General features: G+C 48.7%; 1 protein-coding gene across 5 annotated transcripts in view; it reads right to left on the bottom strand.

The window, feature by feature from the left end:
• LOC308326352 (histone-lysine N-methyltransferase 2C-like) overlaps positions 1-16,490 on the bottom strand; it is a 94,568-nt gene that overhangs the window by 8,377 nt on the left and 69,701 nt on the right. For 3 of the 5 annotated variants that reach the window (XM_080779160.1, XM_080779161.1, XM_080779164.1), the window contains 16 exons: positions 16,246-16,443; positions 14,040-16,028; positions 13,169-13,482; positions 10,575-12,163; positions 10,046-10,157; positions 9,067-9,136; positions 8,900-8,960; positions 8,487-8,719; positions 6,152-8,056; positions 5,704-5,895; positions 4,580-4,744; positions 4,190-4,319; positions 3,747-3,894; positions 3,182-3,366; positions 2,662-2,792; positions 1,430-1,706 (listed from right to left, as the gene is read on the bottom strand). In XM_080779160.1, coding sequence (XP_080635286.1) covers positions 1,430-1,706; positions 2,662-2,792; positions 3,182-3,366; positions 3,747-3,894; positions 4,190-4,319; positions 4,580-4,744; positions 5,704-5,895; positions 6,152-8,056; positions 8,487-8,719; positions 8,900-8,960; positions 9,067-9,136; positions 10,046-10,157; positions 10,575-12,163; positions 13,169-13,482; positions 14,040-16,028; positions 16,246-16,443 — 7,699 coding nt within the window. The remainder of the gene's footprint in view (positions 1-1,429; positions 1,707-2,661; positions 2,793-3,181; positions 3,367-3,746; positions 3,895-4,189; positions 4,320-4,579; positions 4,745-5,703; positions 5,896-6,151; positions 8,057-8,486; positions 8,720-8,899; positions 8,961-9,066; positions 9,137-10,045; positions 10,158-10,574; positions 12,164-13,168; positions 13,483-14,039; positions 16,029-16,245; positions 16,444-16,490) is intronic. The other 2 variants (XM_080779162.1, XM_080779163.1) reach the window with 2 other exon arrangements.

Here is a 16,490-nt window from a genome sequence, read left to right as displayed (position 1 = left end):
TTTCAGGCTGCCTTTATATCCTACTCGTCTACTTCTGATTGCGATTGTGGTTTGGGGGGGGGGGGGGGGGGGGGGGGCGGACGGAGCGGACGGACGACGGGGACCAAGCGGCGGTGAAAAGTTGACTCGTCCGTTCACTGACTGATTTATAAACGGCTTCGAGTCAGTGTTACTTCCATGTTGCGTAGCACTGTCCAATCTTTGGTATCTTTGGCAGCAGCAGCTGTAGGCTATTTTGTCACGATTGCGTTAATGAAACCAAACGCTACACGCGGTGCCGGTACAGGATTATTATTTCATGTGAATCATGTCAAAATGCGTCAGCATGGATGTAGCCTCGGAAACCCAGACGTTATATTTCCAGCACGGAGGTGAGGGGGGTATCGTTTGGGGGTAACGTTTGCACGCTTCTATCTGTTACTTCTGACACAGCGCAGTTCAAACAGACTTCAAATTCAGCCAGTCAATAGTGGGACACCGTGCGCTAAGAGCATACTAAGAGCCACATACACAGCTGCATTTGGTTTTTAATTAAGGGCACGTTCTGAATGCAATGCAAACTAATAGGCGAGTGCACTCCGGTGCATATGCAAAGGGAAAGAATGACTTCTGTCCGTGACAATAATCAATGCTACATTTTTAATTCTGTACACACAGAGCAATTTTTTTTTTCAACTTTCGACTTATCCTAATCTGAATCGACTTGTGTTAATGAAATCGATAAATCGAAGGTTATACAGGTAGCTCAGTCGGTAGAGCTCTCGCCTTTGGACCACAAGTTCATGGGTTCGATCCCGGGCAACCGCCAACTCAGCGTATGAGTAGCACAGCTTGGTGCAGCAAGTCGTGTGGGAAGTACTGGGAGCTGATGGTAGGTGTTTGACACTCCACCTCAGCATCCCAGGGGTCTAGCGCATTGTAACGGGGATAGACTCCCGAGTGTTACCGGCCGATACCGACAATAAAGCCACCCCTGACCTACTAGTGTTTTACAATGGTTATACAATATGTGACCAAATTTGACTGAGGGACTGCCATTGGATTTTTTTGAATGTTCGCTTTTTCATGTCATGTGAAAGCAGGGAATCATAGCTTCAAATTTACATATTGGTTGTTCAGTTTGACCCACCAGTTTTGGAGATATGTCTTATAGAGTAATGTCTTGCAGAAAACAGTGAGTTGAGAAAACAGGTTTGAAAGGTCCACTTCTGTGGTCTCTAACTTTACACCTAAACTTAGCTACATGTTTAAGCATTTATTTCATATTTACATGTCGATTTCAGCTCTGACACTTATTTCAGACATGCTCTAGTATGTGAAGAGTCTGCCTGTGCTATTAACTAATTAAATAAAAGGTTTCTCCTCTGGTGAAAAGCTGGAATTTGCGCGATGGCAGGCTCTCATTCAAATCTGGTCACAATGATCTCACCTGGGCCCTCGGGTTGGAAACGGAGGGGCTGCTGGTGATGCTGCTGCATAACACTCTGTGCCGCTCCGCCGGGCCTCATCAGCTGGCCGTGGCCGCCGTGTGCAGGCCCGCCGTCAGCGCGGCCCTGGAAGAGCATCGGGGAGCGATGGTCCAGGCCCACCCTCAGCCCGCTGAGCATGGCCAGGGGACCCCTGTCCGGGGTGCTGCTGACCTCATAGCTGCTGGGGATCTTCACACAGAGGAGGTCGGAGATGGCTGCCACCACACCCGTGATGTTCTGAAACCAAGCCACATGAACAGTCTTAGTCTCGCACGTCCTTATAGGGTTGTGATGTGAATTTTGATCGATCGTCACCACTAGGTAATTGAATCGATCGGGATAATCGTCTCGTCTTGTGAACACCCATGTGAAGTGAGGGGCGCTCTTATCATCATACATCATCACATTCCGGCCAATCACAATTGGCGTCCTTACTTTTTAGCCTCAATACATACATTGCTCAGCCAATCAAATCATCGCTATGGGGTGCTCAGCCAATCAAATCATCGCTATGGGTTACACACAAACACACAACGCTGGGTATAGAAGGGGCTAGCGCCCCTCAAAAATTAAATCAAATGAATGATGTCGTGTGGTAACTGGTGACACTGGACCACAGAGGGGGTCTGGAATTAAATTATTAATTCATTTAATTAGAGTAAACAAATCTGCCTCTGTGGACATATTGAGGCAGAGTCGACGCATAATCCCATGTTTGATGACAGAAATATATCCTCAAGTGTTGGGCACATGCAGTTGAAGGAGTTCAGACATGGAATAACGGAAGCCTAGCCCCGCTAGTCAAGTAAGGCTAGCTGGTAGCGTAGCCCCTTTAGCTAATAACCGGTAGGCTAACGTCATGAAGGGTACCGGCTATGTGCAAGATTCCTGGAGACAGAATGGACAGTCATAGAATGACAGTTCAGAGAATGTCAGGACATCAAGGATGCCATGGATATTTATAGGAACTGTAGATTATTTTGAAAAATAATATATTTTTGAAAAACATTAACAAATGCAGATTATGACCGATTCTTTGTGTATTGATGACTGTCAATCACACAATTATGAAATAAGTTATTGGCCCAGCCCTACATTACATTTTCTTTTGTGGCATAGGACAAGAAAAAGGACAATTGACTATTTAGACTACCGGTACATGTAAAAGCGTAAAGAATTTGAGCTTTCTCACCTCAGCTGCTTGTGGCCTCAGAGTGATGGCCACAGACACCAGGCCCTGTTTGGAATCATTAGAACTGAAGGGAGAGCCGAAGAACATTCCAGAAGGCTCCGTCTTGACATCCTGCAACTTGATCTCTGACCCTGCAGTAGTAGGGAGGACATTAGTATAATAGATAAGGGTACTGAATAGGATTAATAATCTGCCATTTAGATGTCATGTCATACTGGGCCAAGTATGACGGAAGAGGAAAAGGTCTTCTGTGTAGGCCTTACAAATTTAAGTTGATGATTAATTGTAATTGTGATTAACGATTTAATTGTGTTTTCTTTGCATTGAACATTGGAACATTACAATTTGTATTTCTGTTTGACTTTTAGGCTTCGTACTCACAAATTAACAGGGCAGATATGACAATAGTGTGTGTGGGGTGTAACGATACATTTTAACAGCAATAATGATACATATCACGACACATGGTCGAGGATTCGATACATATTACTATATTGTTACACCCTAGTGTGTATTGTACCTTTCCCACCAGGTGCAGGGAGCATGGGGAGGATGGGAGACAGGCAGGGGGAGCGGGGCTCCTCCTTCACCCGCGACAGGTCTGGGTAGCGACTTATCTCCATGCCGACCACACTTTCGGGAGACGAGGATGGGACGAAGCTGTCTGGTGTTTCCCTGTCTTTGCAAGGCTCCTGCCCCCTGTTACTGTTAAAGCCAAGCCAAGAGAGACAATTTATGATGACTTTCAACATTATCGCTATATCTTACACATTTGTTGGGGTGCTAATGTCGGATTCGATGATTTACCCTCACTGGTGACTGTGATATTGTACTTGAAAATAGCCGATCCACAAGCTCACAAATTTACAATGCACCAATACATTCGTACAATTACAAGAGCGTTATTTGCACTGTAAATTGGCTATTTTTGCCAATATATTCACCTATTAACGCATAATGTTTGCTTCTTATGACATGCCCAGAATAGGGATGCTAGGGTTCATGTAGTTGAGCGACGTTGTGACAGCCATCTGTACAAACACAGTTGTAAATCACTAGCATCTGGCAGCATCAGGCCGCGTTACCTGAGCTCTTCCTGGTTGTTGTGAGGTGGGGTGGGAAGTGAGGCTGGAACGTCCACCGTTTTGGGTCCCTGGGCGATAGCTCGGGCCAGCAGGTCTTCCTCGGTCCTGAATGGGACATGGAGCGGCTTCGGAACAAGGCCTTTGGAAACTGGTGTGGAAGAGGAGCACATTCAAAAGTTATTTTTCCCACCTCGTGGCATTGCATAGTGCACACAGTGAATTATAACATGCCTTAAACTGCACACTGCAAACTTCTAGAACAAATTTTGACGAGCGGAGTGTCAGGATTTTCACCTCACTCAATGTTCTAAAATGTCAGGGGTTTACATATTTGGGAAATGGAAAGGGGAATTGGAATTCTAAAACACGAAAGATATATTTATTCATCCGTCACAAAAACGTAGCCTCACTCTCTCTCTCTCTCTCTATCCCTGAATGCTCACCTATGACAGCGGCTTTGCCTGCCAGCTCTTCCGTTGTGGCAAAACCGTTGATCATCTTCTGTCGGTTCACAGGTGGCGGAGTGGGAGGGAGAGATGCCGGTGGTGTGGGCGGGTTGCTCAGGTTACTCTGCTGTGAGAGGCCAGACACAATATGATCAAAACAGAGGGTTTGCGGACATCCAGTTCGTTGCTGGTGCTGGACACAAAGTGACAGTTCAAAAGAATAAAAAGCCACACAACAGCATTGTTAAGGGTTAAGTTTACTTTAGGAAAGAAAATCAATTGTACGTTTCGGCCACAGTTGGCCTTCATACGTAGATGATGTCATCACACCATGCTGCTGCTACTGTTGCTTCCCTTGAGATAAAAAAAGGTATGAACGAGACTCACCTTGTACGTCAGCTGGGAATAATAGTCAGAGACTCCGTCTAGCGACGCGCTGCCAAAGTTCCCAGACAGAAGGCTCTCTCCGTTCAGCTGGCCACTGCCATAGGGAGCGAAATGGGCAAAGTTGACCGCGATGAGTGGCTCCATTAGGGGAAGCAGGGAGAGCTGCTGTAGTGGGAGAGAGAGAGAGAGAGATAGTATCATATAGTGTCAGCGACACAAGTCTGCAAAGTAAAAGCCCAATTAAAGTGTTAGGCAATGTTCAAGCTTCAACTGTCTAAAGCAGTCGTTCTCAAACATTGGCAGGGGGGGGGGGGGGAATTGTGCAAGTCACTTTCATAAGAGGATATGCGTGTAAAACATTATCCAACATTACGTTACATTGCGGCTTGTAGATCTTCTTTTTGAGGGTAGCTCCTCCTATGCTCAGATGAGTGTGTCTGTGTTTCCCATAGCGATGATTTGATTGGCTGAGCATGTGTGTACCCCATAGCGATGATTTGATTGGCTGAGCATGTGTGTTCCCCATAGCGATGATTTGATTGGCTGAGCACGGAATGTGATGTATGGAGTGCGCCCCTCACGTCACACGAGTGTGATTTTTTTATGAATACCATAGCCGAAGTATAAAATGGGGTTCAAGTTAAGCAATTTATTTTTAATCAAACTGTGTTAGATGTGATGTACATTCTATTACAGTACACCTCTGAGGGAAAGTGATGCTGCTAAAACCAAAAGGGGGGCTGGGGAGGGATCTTAAATCAATAACGAGCCCATAGGAGGGTTAGCATAATGATAATTCTCCTTCCATTCTCCTGAAGAATAATAAGCGCTACTAATGCCTGGGTGCTTAAGTGTCACCCGGCAATATCATTTTCAAGTACATAATTGCTGTAATATGCTTACGATACATGAAATAGTGCCTTCACGCCCAGTGGAAACAGTGTTGTAATTCAGCTCTAATTAGCACTGCAATCGACTGAAGGCAGGCGTGATGATTCCATGCAAGGCTCTCCTATAATGAAGGACGTCCCCCTGGCTTCTTTTGAGGTGCTAAAAGGATTACGGTGGTGTGTCTTCCTTCCACTGTCAACAGGGATAAGATCACGACGTCACATTTCACCTACCTGTTTAATCTGGGTCATTATGGTGTCGGTGCCAGAGTGCATCAGATGCTTCTCATCCCCTTCCTTTTTCCTCTTCTTATACCTGGAGGCTGGCTTCTCCCCACCCTTGGGTGCTCTTTTGTTCCTCCCTTTCTTCTTTTCCTGCTCGGGAAGCAGAGGTCCCGGGAAGTCAGCCATGCCATCAGAGTACGCCTGTGGGTGAGAGGGAAGATGTCACTTCCTATTTTAAGTCTGCTCAGTCAAGAGCATATCCTAAAACATAGTTGTCTTTGAGCAGTAACATTATTATCAGAGAAACCGGCATTTTGGAAGCTATTAGAGTGACTCAGCTATGACTCATAGCAGTGTAACCCTGCGATGTACATCCAATTTGAGTCACTTTGGTGCGGCTATGGCCCATGCTGTCAATCACTTTCAGCTGTAAGCTTTCATGAAAATGCAGACTCACCCCATTGCTGTCCATGGAGCACTGCCTCAGAAGGGCCTTGCAGTCTATTGCCTCTTCCTCCTCTGAGCGCATGCTCTCGTCTGACCTCTGGTGAGGCAGTCCCTGTGGAGGCGTGCTCTTGTTCTTCAGGAGGTGTTTCAGAAGTTCGTTGCCGGCCTCACCCTTGCCGGGAGGACTCTGCCCTGTGGGGAAGGGGGACATGCCCCCTTTGCTGCCCTCTTCTTTCACAGAGCCAAACTCAGAGCTCACGTGGCCCTCCCTGGGCCCGCCGTGGCACTCGCTGGCCTCGATGTGCTCCAGTTTGATGTTGCTGAGGATCCGCTCTTGTTCCAGTGCCTGGGCCCTCGCCGCGTCTGAGGGGAGACCTGGCTGTGACCCGTGGCCGCCAGACAGCTGCCTCTCAAGCTCAGAGTGGCTGGGAGTTGAAGAGCCCTGCAGGAGCGGGGATCTGGAAAGGTCCTGGTCTCCGAAGAGATGGGTGTTCCTAGTCGGCGTGGAGGACGTGTCCGATACGCATGGCGTGAGAGGAGCGGTGAGGTCAGAATGCGGCGTAGAGGGCGTCTTGACCGAATCTGCGTCGTCGTCTTTCTTCTTTTTGCGATTTCTCTTCTTTTTCCCTTTCTCGTCTGGGATTATGTTGGAGTAGAGCTGAATTAGGGACTGTCCTGATCCGGGGAAGTTGGAGGGCAGAGGTGTGGAAGCCTCACCCCCAAATGCAGGACAGTCACCTGCCATCTGAGGCATCATTCCTGGCCCGCTGAACCGACGATTCCTCGGTTGACCCTGTGGAAAGTTAGCTGCTTGCAGGGCAAGATTATCATGCCCAAAACCAGGCCCCATGTCCTGGGGCATCATCCCATTGCCCATCATGGCCCTCCTGTCACCTTGCATAAATGTCCCTGGAGGAGAGCCCATGCCCTGCTGCTGGGGAAACATTGGACCAAGTTGTTGCTGTGGAGGCCGCTGAGGCTGCATGAAGTCCTGAGGCAGATCGGCATTAAAAAATGGCATCTGAGAGAGTGGCCCATCCGGCCCCACCATGCCTTGCTGCTCCATCTCCATGCGCTGTTTGAGTGCCTTCTGTCGCTCCACCTCTTGCATCAGCTGCACCCGCTGCCTCTCCTGCTGCTCCCTCAGCCTCTCCCGCCTCTCGCGTTCCTGGAAACCCTCGCTAAACGGGTTGTTGTCGTCAAACTTCAGACCCGACTGCGCAGGTTTTACGCCTCCGCCCGGTGGAGCCTGTGGTGGTTGGGGTTCCACTGGCATCTGGGGGTGCGGAGGTAGGTTTCCTATTGGCATCTGATGAGGCTGGCCCGGATTCCCCAAGGGCACCTGCGGTGGCATGATGGGCGGCATGCCAGGACCTGGCATGGGCATGCCGGGGCCCGCCATGGGCATACCGGGGCCGGCCATGGGCATACCGGGGCCGGCCATGGGCATGGGAGCTCCGGGGTGCCAGCCTGGCGGTGCACTGGGCATGCGCGGAGGGACATTTGGCTGTCCTGGGTGAAGTTGCATTTGCATCATTGGGTTCATAGAGGGTTGCAGCATTGGTCGTCCACCTGGCACCATGCCAGCAGGACCACCTGGCACCATGCCAGCAGGACCCCCTGGGACCATGGCAGCAGGACCACCTGGGACCATACCAGGAGGACCCCCTGGGACCATGCCAGCAGGACCACCTGGCACCATGCCAGGAGGACCCCCTGGGACCATGCCAGCAGGACCACCTGGCACCATGCCAGCAGGACCACCTGGCACCATGCCAGCAGGACCAGCTGGGACCATGCCAGCGGGACCCTGTATAGGTGGCATCCCGGGCATCATGGGTGGCATGTTGTTCTGCTGCTGTTTGACTCTGTACTCCTCAATCAGCTCAGCGTGCTCCTTCTGCTGTTTACGGATCTAACACCACAGAGACGAAACATATAATTAGGATGTAATTCAGCGCACTTGATTGCAGAGCCTAGCAGCTGCTGTATATAGTCAAACATTCTTTTCCACTTAAATCAAATAAACAGAGTTGCGATGCTAGGTTCACCGTTTACCTGGTATCCTAATTTATTTGTAGCGCTACTACATTGCTCTCTATGCACTCTACTTGATTTGTCCATTTGCCCTGTTTGTTTGGTTCTGATCTCGTCCCTCTTGACAAGAGCGTCTACAAAATGCCTAAATTGTATGACAAGACACGTACTTCACAGAGGAAAGATGTATAAAAGATGACGTCTATTCAAAGCTAAAGCTAAGGTGAGATGACTTTGTCCTAGCTCGGGGGCAGCCAGCCACCCTGCACGCTTCAGAGAGTTTGACTTTTGACAGCCTGAGCGTTTACCTGCTCCAGTTGTTTCTGCACTACACCCTGCTGCTCCGTGACATGTTTGAGCTGCTCAGCGTCCTCCTCTGGGAACTCCCGTCCGGCCTTCTTCGCCGTCCTCTGCTTGGCTGACAGGGCCTTCTTGGATTTCCTGTGAGCTCCGATCTTCTCTTCCAGAAACTTCTGCTGCATCTGAAGTAGTTGCTGCGTTTCCTGGAGCCACTCCTCGTACTGAGCCCTCTGAGCGTTGTCTAAAAAAAAAATAGACAAAGGCTCCTTTGTTATTGAGCTTGACAGTATAAAATAAAATGAAGAAACATTCAGACATCACCAGCCCTGACATATATATATATACGGTATATAAGTACCTTAAAACTAAAAAAGGAGAGGGGGGGAAAAGAGCTAAGGAGGCACATAATTGAAGGACTTACTGACAAAACCGGGTCCAAAGTTAGGAGGATTGGGCCTTGATACTTGTGTCAGCTTGCCATCCTGTGTTTAAAAGTGGACACAAGTTGTTAGATGCCGTGTTCATTCTTCTTGCGATTGGTGTATATGGAAATGTAATAATATGCAGGTGGACAAAGGCTTTAATTACCTGTCCAACCACTTGTGGGGGTAGGGGAGCACTTTCAGGACATGGTGCTACAGGACCTTGAGGAGGAAACCTGTGAAAAGACACAAAAGCACACTTTAAAAGGGCATTTCTTTGTACTGTACAGCTCATTCAACTTTCCAAAACAAACAGGTTTTTAAACATGTATTAGATCACACAATGAGGAAATGTTGCTGTTCCGTTTTGTTGTTTTATTGTTTATTGCTTTGAAAAAATGTTGTATTATGTTGTACTATATCGCTACAGTATTTCTACAGTTGAGAATAGGTTATCCTTTGATACTCTTATGTTGTCCTGTTTTCATAGATTCTGTTTTTAGTAATATGATGATCATGATACTAGAGGTTCCAGTATAAATCATTTATTTATAGATCATTGTCACTTTGGAATAACCTGCCTCGAAACCTCTGTTGCATTTACAGTAAATTAACATTTAAAAAGCATCTAAAATTCCATTTGATAGTGTTTTTTTATTAATTTTTCCGCTCTCACTTGTAATTTTAGCAATTTCTATTTGCTGTCATCCGAACTAATGTGTTGAATACTGACTTTTTAACAATTGTGTACTTGTAATTGTATGTGTACTGGAATGTTGATTCTTATGTGGACCCCAGGAAGACTTAATAAAATATCAAATCAAATCAAAATCAATCAAATCGACGACACTGCAAATGAGGGAAACCTCAATGTCTCTCGAGAATAAATAAAGGTTTGAATGAATTAATGGAACGATGCCATTATTGAAACTAGCTGAATCATGCAGTAGAGCAATAGCAGTGGTCTGGACCCACTGAAAAATCGGCCATTCATTTCCCCCCATAGAGATTTACAAAAAGCCTAGAATCCAGCCATCCAGGACCCAGGTGTGTCAAGACCATAAAACCTTTGATTCTATATAACCTGCAAGTCTATAGCCTGCTATACCATAAACACACAACCAAACACCAATCATGTGTTTTACCTGTTCATGACCATTGGTGTCATTCCCATGTTGTTCTGGACCATTACTTTATTGATGCCTTTCAGTGCAACCATCTTGGCCTTCATAATCGGGTCAGTGATGGCATCAAAATCTGCAATTGACAAAAAAAAAAGTACAGTGGCTTTTCAGAGAGAATTACTGGTGATAATGTGCCAATTGTGCTGCGTTTCAAACCCCTTTTAACAGAAACACTTCACATTACGACTGGCCGATAATAACCACAATCACTATTATTGCACACTATTATTATCGCATTTTGGGCGGGAACCCCTTTTGTGGTGTTAGCATTATGATATGCTTTAGCTATTGAAAAATATCAGATCTACAAGCTCATAGCGCTCCACCGAGTGGCGCGCTACGAGCTTGTAGGTCTGATATTTTTGAAAAATCATAAAAATGTGGCGCAAATCTTTGAATATATATATTCTTTCAAAGTGAATGTTTTTAACTCAGGTCTAAATGGGTTATTATTCACTATTATTGCTCTGAGTATCATCATATCATTTACCGATGTTGGGGAAGAAGGAGTCACTGGAGCGCTGTCGTATCATGGCCTGCATCTGTCTCTGCTGCTGCTGCTCCTGTCTCTCCTGGTCCAGGAGATCCTGTAAGAGGAGAGGCTGCTCCTCCAGGAGCAGCGGCCGGTGCAGTCCTTGGCCCTGCTGGCTCATGGCCGAGTTCAGCATGGCCTGCTGCGCTTGGGTCAGAGGGCCCTGGTCCACTCCGGGGGACAGCCCCAGCTGATGTTCCGACACAAACCCGGCCATCGGCGCTTCCCCCGAGGCGGCGGTGGCGGGGTCGGCTGTGGCTTGGCCCATTGCGTGTCCGGAGGAATGCTGAGCGTCAATGGCCTGGTTCTGCTGGGGCAGGAGGTTGTTGCCCTGAGTGACAGATTCACCCATTGGGTTTAATAAGTGGTCTTCCGGCTGCTGCTTAATGAGTAAACTAGAGAGGACCGGGGTGGAGTCAGGTAACGCTCCCTGCTGGTTGGCAGTTATGTTGCTTCCGGCCGCTCGCTGGTCTGTCACCTCTGCAGCATTCTGACCATCTTTTGCCTCGGTTTTGATCTCCAGCCTGGGTACCACAGGAGTCGAGCCATAACTCCCGCTATGTTCTTGTTTGACTTCAGAAGAGTGCATGTCTGAGTCCTCTGACTTTGCCATTACCGACATTGAAGTACACGAGCTCCCAGAGTTTGTGTGTTTCTTCTCAGACAGAGCCTTCTGGATGTCTGTGGTATCGTTGTTATCGTCCATCGGGTCACTCAGATCCAACTCCTCGTTGAACAGGTCTTTCTTGATGTCATCGAGGTCAGGGTCCGTGTAGGCAATGATGTCGAACTTGCCAGATGTAAGGAAGTCGTCGAGGTGTAGGTCGTTCGTTTCCAGGTCTAAGTCTTTGCCATCCTCCGCATCCAAATTAAGGTTATCCAAGTCAGCATCAACCAAGTCTTTCACCTCTACGTCCTCCAGATCTTTGACCGCAGACTCCTCCGTGTCCAGTTTCTCTTCCACGCCCTCACAGCTACCCGACTCAGAGTGCCCTGTAGAGGGAGTATGCAGCATCATTGATGCCATATGGGACTCACTTGTAACTGGCTGACTCATCGATCTCATCAGTAGAGATTGTTTAGGCATGTTGCTCCCTGGTATTTGGGGCTGTTGGTGTAAATTGTCCATGCTGGCCGACAGGTGGAGCTGGTTTCCCATTGGGTCCATCATCCGTTGCCCTTGGTTGGAAGGAAACCTAAACTCGGGTCCACCCATGAAGCCAGGGGGGTGTCTATGTGCCAGCATGTTGGGGTCCATGTTGTTCCCTTGCATACCACCGGGGGCGAAGGGCATGCGAAGCCTGTTCTCTGCAGCCCTGTGCCGTAGCTCGATGAAAGGCTGGCCCATTATGTTGTGCTGCTGCACGGGCATCCCGCGAGGAGGGAAGTGCTGCGGCAGCCCAGCGGGGTTCCCTCCCATAGGCCGGGCCATGTCCATAGGCATGGGCCGTCTCATCTGGAGGGGGACGTCTTGCATCGGATGAGGACCTCGAGCAAAGAATTCCTGGCTGCCATGTGGTACTGGACCACTGGGTGGAAATGCAAACCTAAAAGTAAATAAAAAATGTTTTAAAGTAATGATGCTGTGATTGTTTCTTAAATAGGGCTGGGTATTCACAAATATCTTCTGATTCGATCTGATTTGATTCAATATATAGACACTGTTTTAGTGTCCCCATCTGCGGTGGGGACACTAAAACAAGTTGTCCAGTTCAAAAGGTGACACGGACAAGTGAAGAATGCGTCTGGCGTGCCTGCAAGGATCAAATGGGCGTCCAGGTGTGTGCATCATTCGTGCATGAGAACGATTTAGCTTGGAAGTAGAAGTAAATATTCTTCTTATACAAACTAAAATTCTCCATATTCGAGCTATCACAGGGTGAGTATATGATAGGAAAGTAATTATTTGGTTGAACTACTCCTTCAATCAGCATGAGAAATGAGTGAATTTCTTTTATCCATAATCGATCTGACACCCTTCATCTACGCTCTCCATATGCCTACATTTTATTAGCTAACCACTCACAATAAATTGTCTGCTGCCCCACTTCGTGCAGAACTGCTCTTTTTAATCTGTTGTCCCGTTAGTCCCACATATTCAGACAATTCAGACCGTCTTACTACGACCATTTGAAACAACGTTTGACAAGGCCGAGGATGTAAGTCAATTGAAGACCCCCCTGCGGGCGTTACTGAAGACTGTGGAGCCACTGCAAATGGCCCCTGATGATGTAATAGAAAACTGTTCGCACTGAATAACTTTTAAAGAGCCATGGCGCATGGGGAAACTCCAACACTTAGTCAGCTGACCAATGGCATAATGTCAGTAAGTCAACAGACTTTCACATTTATAGGGCTGGCATGGCATCTGCTCTTGCAGTCCAGCCTTCCTTTGTACAACGAAACATGATTACCGGTACACAAAATAATTTCAAAATCAATCTTATTAATTTGAAAGTGTATTATTTTACCCAGCCCGATTCTCTATTACATAAACAGTAGCTCATTCAAAATGTCTAAAATAAGTGCAATACGAGAACAAAATGACAAACCTTGGCCCCTGATGTCTCAGTGCAGGGTCTCCAGGATGAGGAGCCCTGGAATTGGGCCCCTCGATAGGGAAAGGGCCACGTTGGTCACCAGGGAAAGGCCCAGGGAACCTCATGGGGCCCCTCATGGGTCCCTGTCCAGGATAGGGTGGAGGGGGCCTACTGAACATGTCACTCTGCTGCCCAGGGCCCTCCTGGGGCCAGGGCCGAGGTGTTCCTGGGGCCATGCCACCGGCGGGGTCCTGGGGGAGTCTCTCCTGGCGGAGGACGCTCCTCTGTTGTTGCTGCTTCAGGAGCAGCTCCCGAATTCGCTGCCGCTACAAGATGCAAAGCGACGTGTCAATTTGTAAGTGCAAGCAATTTATCGAAAGCTTGTTGAAAAACTGCAATACGTTATTATTGTGTTTTCCCCTACAATAAAACCTCATTTATAATGAATGTTTCTTTTCTTACAACTTGATTAATGCACTTAAAAAAAAAAAAAAAAAAAAGAATCAAATTCGACTGCTGGAAAATCGACTGCTGGACTAAACAATACTATGACGGCTCAATATACACTATGTAAACTTAAAAGGATCCCTGGCTAATGAGCCAAATATGATTTAATTCGTTATAATTGACCACTATAAGTATAAATGTAAATTTAAAAACACCTTAAATATTTGACAAATAGTTCATCTTTTACTCAAGGGGACAATGCCTGTCACAAGTTGACGATGTTATTTGTCCATGTGCCGTCCAGCCCTATGGAATGTTATTAGCATGTCCTAATGAAAACAACATAATACCTCGGTCAATATGAACATGAAAACAACGATCTTGCTGCGATCAGTCCGAACAAGCAAGTTGAACACAAAATGCAACGTGCACGTACCTGTCTGAGTCTTTCCTCGCTGTCAGCCAAGGGAACACTCTGAACCTCAGAGGACGGGCCTGACATCGAGGGGTTGTTTGACAACTGGCCAGGGTCTTGCAGGGCATTGCCACCGTTACCCATGCCCGACTGATCCTTCATTTCCATTTTCTCGGCCGCCTGCGGCCGAGGTGTCATGGGGGTCTGTTCAAAAGGGTCATGGACTGGCGTCTGATTGGGTCTCCTGGAAGGAGACTGAGTAAATCCATCTTCTGGCATGCCGGGGTGTTTTGGTGTCTGTGAGCCGGTATGAGGGTAGGGCTCTTGTAGCCTGACTTGAGGTGGAGAGAATGGATCCTGGTTCCCCATTGGCCCTGGTCTCGGCCCTTGCCTGTTGAGTCCATCGGGCCCCATACCAGGCCTGGGGGTCCCTGGCGGCTGGGCATAGGGATCGTTGAGCATCGGTCTGGGAGCCCCTGGCTGAAACATGTCACCACTCCCTGGCCTCTGTGACCCGGAAGCATTGCTATATGGGTCCATGGGCACCCTTTGGCTACCTGGAGACTTGGAGAACCTTTCACCGACAGCTGGCCGTGGGGTGTTGGGTTGCTGGGCGTAGGGGTCCACCGAGTGGGACGGAGACATTCTTTGACCACCGTGAGAGGGATGACTGAACTGATTCATGACACCGGGGCGAGGAGTTGAAGGGGCCTGTGAGTAAGGGTCTGAAGAGGGACTAGGGGTGTTCGACTGCTGTCCGTAGTTGTCATGTGGGCGCGGGGTGCCGGGCGGTCGGGCATAGGTCTCAAAGAATGGCCGTGATTGGCCACTTGCCTCATTCATGGGCCGAGGGGTTCCGGGAGCTTGAGCGTAGGGGTCCGTGGCGGGCTTGGTGGGTCCAGAAGGTTGGGCGAAGGGGTCATAGGTATAGTGGTCAGGTCTTGGGGTAGAAGGTGCGTGAGCATAAGGATTCCTGGACATCTGTGTCATTGGTCCTGGCTGAGCGAATGGGTTGCCCTGAGGGTGATGCTGGCCCATTCTGGGAGGACTGGTGAAGCTGTCATTCCCAGACGGCCTAGGGGTGTGAGGCTGCTGAGCGTAGGGGTCATTCTGTTGACTCTGGGAGAACCTGTCAGTGCCATGCGGCCCTGGTCGGTTAAAGGGGTCCTGAGCCTGGGGAGGGGGCATGGGGGTTTTAAAAAGAGGGACCGAGCCGGACTCGTTGCTACCAGGGATAGGAGCTAGTAAAGGCCGAGAGTAAGGGTCAGACAGGATCATTCTGTTCTGAGCCATGCGCTGATAGACTTCGTTTCTGATCATAGGTCTAGAGTAAGGGTCTCTATTCGGGGAACCCATTGGAGGTCTCCCCTGGGCAGCTTGACTCGACCGGGGGGGACCCATGGGTTTCAAGAAAGGGTCCATCTCACCAACTGGTCTCGGAGTGTCGGGAGGCTTGGCATAAGGGTCACTGCTCATGGATGTGGGTGAGCCAAAGGACTCATGAGCAGGAGAAGGTCTCCCTCGGTCCTGTTGCTCCATCATGGAGGTGGGAGATTTGCCAGACTCCATAGATATTCTGCGACATGCATTCGGCACTAGAGCCGGCGGTCTTGGCGTGCCCACCATTTTAGCATAAGGGTCCCATGGTGAGGAGGGTCTCGAGCCGGAGGAACCAGGGGAGAAGACCTGAGGGGACTGGGGCTGGGAGGAGAGGCCTGATGGAGGTGGAGGAGGGGGCCGCAAGAACACATCCTCAGGGGGCCCTGAAGTGGGAGTCCCAGGAAGCTGTGGCCTGGCGAAGCCCTCCTTGCCTCCTGTCCCAGCATGTCCCATGGGGGACATGCTGCCATTGCTAGGCTGGGAGGCGGGGCTCTGGTTCCCACTGTTGTTGCCGTCTCCATCAGACAAGCTGCCTGACTGCTGTTGCAGCTGGAGCTGCTCATTCTTTACTTGCTCCAGTTTCTGTGTGGCTTCAATCTTCGCCTGCTGTTTGCTCTTCTGCCGCATTTGCTGGTGAAGGACCACAATGAAAAGGAGGTAGGTATTAGACTTCAAAAGGAATGCAAACAATGCTTTCAGTCCAACATCCTAACCAGACAAACTGGACAGACTATGTAGGGGATGGTGCAGTTGTCTCTGGGGGGGGCCTTTCTGAAGCACCTTTCTGTCGTCTTAACACTAGCAAACCTGCCGCTGCATTCCCTGACTTCACTACATACTCTCTTACCTGTCTAAACTTCCACTCTTGTTCATGCTCTGACTCTTTGGGTTTCAAAGGGTCCTTAAAGAGCAGTTCTGTGTCTAGTGGTATGTTGGGGTCAAACACCTCAGGGGTCTGCTGCTGTGGTGGGTGCCTCTTGACCGTCTCGTTGGACATCTGGACTTTGTTGATGCGCAGGGCAGCTCGGTTATCCCTTGCCTTTTGCTGCAGAACAAAATTATAGATGCACACAAAGGCAATACAGAAACACA

Source organism: Protomyctophum bolini (genome assembly GCF_963924005.1).
Source record: "Protomyctophum bolini genome assembly, chromosome: 12".
Lineage (NCBI taxonomy): Eukaryota > Metazoa > Chordata > Actinopteri > Myctophiformes > Myctophidae > Protomyctophum > Protomyctophum bolini.
The sequence above is the reverse complement of the archived record's forward strand: the minus strand, read 5'-3'. Positions and strand labels throughout refer to the sequence as shown.